The sequence below is a fragment of the Vespa mandarinia genome, chromosome 8, assembly GCF_050613455.1.
Source record: "Vespa mandarinia isolate Hongniang chromosome 8, ASM5061345v1, whole genome shotgun sequence".
NCBI classification, from domain to species: Eukaryota; Metazoa; Arthropoda; class Insecta; order Hymenoptera; family Vespidae; genus Vespa; species Vespa mandarinia.
This window is the reverse complement of record NC_140817.1, coordinates 8855001-8862500: the sequence shown is the minus strand read 5'-3', so window position 1 is coordinate 8862500 and position 7500 is coordinate 8855001. Positions and strand designations below refer to the sequence as shown.

Sequence of the window (7500 nt, the reverse complement as noted above, 5' to 3'; positions counted from 1 at the left end):
ACATTCAAATTACATAAAAAAAAATCGACTATATATATATCGAAATGATTCTCCACTTTTGAAGTAAAAAAAAAAAATGAAATAAAGCGGAAAGTTTTTCTTGCAGACTCGCGATTAACTTGACAAAAAAAATTAAAAAAACACCAATCATTCACTTTAGAAAGATGATTTGTTAGCTGGTAGAAAGGTTGGATTTTAACCGATGATCCGTTTGCCCAGCAGGGAATACCCCGAGAAATCTACCTGACGTCTGATTGCGATACGGTAACCGCTGCGTTCGAGATCGCAAGAATGTTATGTTTAGCCCTTATTACTATTAATTTGGTGTGTCTTTAGCTCGGTGTTGCATCATACGTATTGGTATATATACACACACAGACACGTACATGCATATATATATATTTATATATATTTATGTATATATATATATATATATATACATATATATTTGATAATGTGCTCCCATAGCCGCCTGCAGCTCTCTGCACGATCGTGTTCGCACGATGCTCTCAACGCGTAGGTGAGCTCGAACGTCATTTTTTTAATTGCTCTCATCCCTTTCGTATTCCCTTGAATTATATATATGGGTATGTGAGTCGTTATAAAAAAAAAAGTAAGAAAAAAATAAAAAGGAAAAAAGAGGAGAGGAGAAAAGAAAAAAAAAGAAAAGAACGATCCCAATCGTTCGAGATCGAAAAATCGATCGCAAGAAAAACGACGGTGAACAAGTGAAAAAAATCTTACGAGTACGAGCACCTCTCCCGTCACCCTAAACCCCCTCAGTCACAGCCATGTACGTATAGTTAAGTGTTATGTATACTAACCACATTTTCTATTGATCCCACTTTGCCCGTTCGTTCGTTCGTTCGTTCGTTCGTTCGTTCGTTCGTTCGTTCGTTCGTTCGTTCGTTCGTTCGTTCGTTCGTTCGTTCGTTCGTTCGTTTGTCCGACCAACCGATCTGTCCTTTGCGAGGATTGGCTTGCTCGAATTCGATAGAGAGAAACAGAGAGAGAGAGAGAGAGAGAGAGAAAGAGAAAGAGAGAAAGAGAAAGAGAGAGAAAGAAAGAGAGAGAAAGAAACAGAGATAGAAATAGATAGATAGAGAGAAAGAGAGAGAGAGAGAGACGACGACGAGGACGAAAGAAAAAAAATAGACCACTCCCTTTCTCTCTATAGTAACGAATCAAAAAGTTTAAAGATAATAACAATGATACAAGAACCAAGAAAATCCCGAAAGTTTGCATTGAAACAAAAAAAAGAAAGAAAGAAAGAAAGAAAAAGAAAAAGAAAAATAGACAAAAGGAAGTTCGTCAAACGGACAGACAGACGAATGGACGAGTTTTCTCGCTAACTGCCGTAGTATCCCAAATCTACCTGGTAAGCTAGCTGTCTGTCTGTCTGTTCTCGTCCGTCTATCTGTCTATCTGTCTGTTTATCTGTCTGTCTGTCTGTCTGTCTATCTGTCTGTCTGTCTGTCTGTCTGTCTGTTTGTCCATCTGTTTGCCCACCCTCTCACACCCACCTGTTTCACATTACTATTACTTCGAAAGGTATAGCCTCGAGTGGAGTACATTCAAGGTCAAGAAAACTTCTCCAAAACGATCGAGCGACGTGCCTCTCTGTCCATAGGGAGGGCAAATGGGCGGGGGGTAGAAGAAAGGGAGAAAGGGAGGAATGGCTCTCGATCGATAACCGTTCGAGGCTGTACTCCCTGGTATTAACCATGCACACCATAATTATCTCTATCTCACTCACTGTCACACGGCCAATGCTCTGGGTATGTCGTATGCTGGATGGATTAACCGATCTAATTGATTGATTCACCACTGATTAATTTCCGAACCTTGATTGAACGTTTGTACTCTATCTATCTATCTGTCTATCTCTTTATCTATCTATCTATCTATCTCTTTATCTATCTATCTCTTTATCTATCTATCTCTTTATCTATCTATCTGTTTGTTTATCTATCCACTTATCTATCTATCTCCGTACGATAATACCACTTTTATTATTGTTGCGATGTTGGTGTTGTTATTTATATTATATATATATATATATATATATATATATATATATATATATACCGTATATTATATATACTACATACATATATATATAATGTATATATATATATATATATGTGTATATGTATATATACATATCATAATTATTCTGATCATTGTATTGATGTTGTTACCTTGATGTTTTTGATGTGTTGTTTAATCGTTGTTATTGTTGCTGTTTGATGTTTGTTGTTGCACTATACGTCCATATACATATATATATATATATATATATATATATATATATATATATGTATATATATATATATATTTATATTTATATTTATATATACATACATAAGAGTTAACAAGAGTATAGATACGCACGTATATGTATGTTTGTGCGTTCTTTTTTTATATTCGAAACGTACGTGTATGCGTGTAACGTAGCTACTATAGGTAGGTACAGAGATGGAATTGCAACGCGCGACCGCATTCCATCGGCCGGTCCAGAGACTCTTGATCCTCAAGTTCCAAAGCACTGAGAATCACAAGAGAGGAAGGAGAGAGGGATGGGGTGTGGGGGAAGTGCAGATGGACAAGATTCAAGCGGGGTGCCACTCAGGAGTGGCTCCCAAAGGGTGATTCCCGAGGGTGCAGCGGATACACGTACGTTTCAGCCAGTCAGCCAGTCAGCATCACGCTTGGAGCGCCTTCTCTTGTGCGTGTGCGTCTATGTACGATCGTGCTTATACGCACACGCATGCAAACCGCGTATGTATATATGTGTATGTGGCTATGTACGTATGTATATATGTATATGTATATGTATATAACTCGATAATCCAATCGCGATACGTGATCGTCGCAACTGCACCACTAAAACCACCCCCTAACAATCTCATACGAGGAGAAAGCTAACAATAACAATAACAATAACAATAATAATTATAATAATAATAATTATAATAATAATAATAATAATAATAATAATAATAATAATAATAATAATAATAATAATAATAACAATAATAATAATAATAATAATAATAATAATAATAATAATAATAATAATAATAATAATAATAATAATGATAATGATAATGATAATTGTAATAATTATAATTATAATAATAAATAATAATATTATATAACTATAATGATAATGATGGTAATAATAATAAGAAATGTTTCCTCGTTAAAAGAGAACATTTCTGCTGATTCTTTTTTCATACGTTACGCGTTCGATCGAATGCTATAATCGCTTCGGTTATCGATTCGGGGTCGCCAAGGGTTAAAAGCAAAATGCAGGAAGACGAGTGTGCGCGAGTGGTGTTCGCTCGTAGCATCTTGCAGTTCGCTCGCCTATAAATAACGCGCGTCCTCGAACGTTTCTGAGCGATGAACGATTTTATCTTCGGGCCACGGCTCGGTCCACTAGACACAAACTACTATAACCACCACCCTTGCCCGCGAACTGCTCGATTTCGTACATCTTATACAACCTTAGAATATTTTTTGTGATTTAGAATGTGACGAGATGAATAAAGGACGGAAGTTATTGACAATAAGAAAAAAGAAAGAAAAAAAAGAAAGAAAAAGATAAGACGAAAACAAAACAAAACAAGAAAGTAGATAAATAAACAGAAATGGAAATCGTTATCCTCGGAGAGGTTTGAAACGACTTGTCGAGGGGGTGGTTCGACGGTGGCGTAAGCGTTTGTATTTGTTCTGATTCTATCTGGCTCTGTGTTACAGGATTGCATTCACCCCATGAAGGAATGGCCGGTGGATCCGGTCAGAGTATGTCCGGTCTCGCTTACTATCAACCTGAACATCCTGCCTCAACGGGAGTGGTCAAGTACCCAGAAAATGGTCACGATACCCTTTCGGATTTCGTGACGTTCGTTTGTCAAGAAGCTGAAAATACGCAGCAACTACCCCAGGTAGCTTCTGGATCCGTCGAGACCGCCACAGTGTCGTCGCTTCTATCGTAATCTCGTTAGCTCCAATCTTTTCTCTCTTTCTCTCTTTCTCTCTTTCTCTCTCTCTCTCTCTCTCTCTCTCCACTTTCACAGACTTCTTTTCTTTTCTTTTTTTTTTCATTTTCTGTTTTGATTTTATTTCTTTTCTCTGTTTCTTTTTTTTTCGTTTTCTTTCTTGTAAGTATAGTTTTCTCTTCCTCGCTTACTTTATAGAGTTTTGAGAACGAATGCAAACGGCCACACTGTGGCGGTTACGCACGACCTGCATAATTTTCCGTGCTCCAGTCGCCCTGGATTCACGTTATTTCTTTAATCACATCGTATATATTTGCTCTATTTATTATCTATCGTCTTTGTCTACACGTCTGCATTTTTCACTCGTTCGACTGTTTCACTTTCTATCTCTTTCTATTTTTCTATCTTTATCTATCTCTACATTTCTATCTCTGTCTCTATCTCTATCTCTCTATCTTTTTCTTTTTTTTCTCTCTTTCTGTCTCGTTTTACAGTTATGAATGAACTACTTAGTTGTCTTATTTCTTAACAATCGCACGTTTCTCTAACGTCAATCATTCTTACATATATAAATTTTTATTCTAATAACGTTGACTGTTTGAAATCATACTTACAAAGTAGGATAACGAATATAACGAATAGACCTTTCCTATTGATTCGAAAGATAGACTAAATGGATTGATTCTCGATTATTCGAATAACAAAATCATTGTTGAATGGTGTTAAATTTGTTAGGAAATTCGTTGATGAAAAACGTGCGAGATACGTAAAATCTCTAAAAAGCGTCTCTACGTTTTTTAAAACCTAATGATACTTTTTGAAACGAACAAAGTGAAATAGATTTTCAATATACTTATATATAAATACCAACGTTCTTTAGATATATTATTCTAATTGGTAGATCTTAAATCGATATTATGAGTCGACAATTAGTGTCAATTGTCAAATTGACAGATAAAATAGTTTGCTTTTCTGAATACATTTTAAGAACTATATATATCACATTGACAAAATTGTAAAGTCTTTACAGCCAACAAGATTTGTAAAATATGATCTTTGTTGATCTCGAAATTGTAAATATCTCATTTCCCAATGTTCCGCAAACAATAAACAAATTCTAACAAAAATTCCTTATATCCTTCACAAATGATTGCAACTTTGTTCGTATCAAAAAATAAAAAAAAAATAAAAATATAAAGAAAAAAGAAAGAAAGAAAGAAAGAAAGAAAGAAAGAAAAGAAAAAAAGAAGATTGATTTAGTTAGAAAAAAACGTACGAATTACTTTCGGAATTTATTGTACTAAGAAATAATTCGCTTTCTTCGATCGATCGGGGTGAGTGGATCACGCGCGGGTCGAGTGTGTTGATCGGAGGGTGTGTGCGATTTCCAGGCGCAGCTAGCGGGACCGCGTACTGGCATACAAAAGTTCTCACAGTATTATCCGAGCTCGATGTTACCGCCACCACCACCGGCTCCAATGGCGAGACCGGTTGCGATCATCAGGTCGACGGGTGAGTTGACTGGTACGAGCGCAAATTCACCGCCAACTTCCTCAACATCTCCGACGGATCCGAGCGAGCTTGGACCCAATCAACAGGAACAGATGGCAGCAGCGGCGGCGGTCGGCTTAGTCAGTTCGGCCTGTCAGAACTCCGTCGACCCGGCCGGTAGAAAAAGTCCCACGAGAATCCTTGTCACAGCACCTCACACCAGCAGGGAATACACGTTCGCCCATTTTCACTCCCAACCAGGACAGGTAAGACATTATTTTTCTTATAGAATAGCGCGCAATATACGTTGTATTGTCTTTTTTTATTTACTTATTATTTATCGATCGAAAGTATCCGCTTATTACATCCATTAGGACTATTTAAAAAATTGAATTTGACACATATCATATATTTGTCTATTTGAGAATTAATGTTGCTAAATGTATGTTATACCCACGTGATATTGAGTTTTCTTTCCCGATTGTGACAAACTTCTCGATGTCGTTAACGATCGATTCCGTCGTTTTACAGCAAATCTTTACGTATCCCACTATCAGTTCGATGTCAGGGGTAATATCTCCAACGAATCTCTCACTCTTTTCGTCTCCGGTTTCGGTGACAAGACCAGTAGCCACACAAAGGTCGGTCTCAAATGTACCACCACGCTGGAATACAACACCATTTATCAACCTGGAGGATGATTATAATATGATAGCACCTATCATTGCGGGGACAACCAGTGAGCCACCGCCGACGATGGATGAAGGTAAATCAATTTCCTAGTTGTTTTATAGATAAAAGGACTGTCAGAACTTCTCTAACGGGACTGGAATCATTTCAGATCGCTACTTCCATCCGGTTCATACGAGCAGCGTCGTGGACAAAAGTGGTACTGGTAATCTCATGGGAACCGACTTAGGCGTGGCTACCGATCCCACGTCACATCACCATCAACAACAACAACAACAACAACAACAACAACAACAACAGCAACAGCAGCAGCAGCAACAGCAGCAGCAACAGCAACAACAGCAACAACAGCAGCAAGTGATGCAAGACAAAAGCGGTAGACCCAAGTCTCCCCCGTGACACTGGGGTCTTCGACCGGAAAGTCTCGCGACTTCAGCGGCGCCATGTTACACGGGGTCGTTACTCACTCCCATCCACGATAATAGTAACCATTTATATCACTCCGATAACGAGGGTGAACATTCGGATTCCTCATGTCGCGTCCAACGTCGCGACTTGAGTTTCCGGAGAATTGAGTGCCTGAGAGTCTGAACGTACTATAATTTGATGTAAGCGTAAAGACCGTCGATTACCCTTCGTAGGTCGAACGTACGTTCGAAATTTGATTCCTCGAACGGACGTGAGTAAAAACCTCCTTTCTCTCTTCTCCTTTTCTTTTACGCTATAACCTCATAAAAAAAAGAAAAAAAATACGGAACAAAAAATCAAATGATGTCTCCTTCTCCTCGCTATTCTAGTTCTCCTTACTTTCTCTTCCGTTTCTATTTTCTGTTTCTTTTTGAATATCTTTCGCATAACTTTCCATAATCCAATCGATCTCACTTCGCAATACGAAAGGATTCTAGCGGAGATTCACTTTCAACGTGCCAATTATGATGAGGGAGGAAGGAAAAAAGGTAGGGATTGATTGGTGATACCGATTCAAGATTCTATTTGTTCTTTGTCATGTTTTCCTTTTCTATTTTCAAACGGTCTGCCAATTACGACGATGACGATTATAACGACGATCGATTGATTAATCTAAAATAATTACGTTAACGCTCAGACCTAATGCTAAATATATCTGCTAGTGGAAAAAAAATAATAACGAAGGACTAGCGCGTGCTAGTTACCAGAAGATGCTAGTTAAAAACAAAGTGAATATTTCATATTTCATTACTCGAACTCGATAAGCAATTAATTGATTAATGCGTTGTACGTAAATATATTTATACATACAAACATACATATACATATATATATGTATATATAT

The 7500-nt window shown here is 37.5% G+C and overlaps 1 protein-coding gene across 9 annotated transcripts in view; it reads left to right on the top strand.

Moving 5' to 3' along the window:
• The window catches only part of NfI (Nuclear factor I), a 68987-nt gene that overhangs the window by 53997 nt on the left and 7490 nt on the right, over positions 1 to 7500 (top strand). For 8 of the 9 annotated variants that reach the window (XM_085658991.1, XM_085658990.1, XM_035887372.2 and 5 more), the window contains 4 exons: positions 3766 to 3953; positions 5399 to 5764; positions 6030 to 6264; positions 6340 to 7500. The exon at positions 6340 to 7500 is cut by the window's right edge and continues 7490 nt beyond it. In XM_085658991.1, the coding sequence (XP_085515117.1) occupies positions 3766 to 3953; positions 5399 to 5764; positions 6030 to 6264; positions 6340 to 6587 (1037 nt within the window). In that variant the 3' untranslated portion in view covers positions 6588 to 7500. The remainder of the gene's footprint in view (positions 1 to 3765; positions 3954 to 5398; positions 5765 to 6029; positions 6265 to 6339) is intronic. The other variant, XM_035887367.2, reaches the window with a different exon arrangement.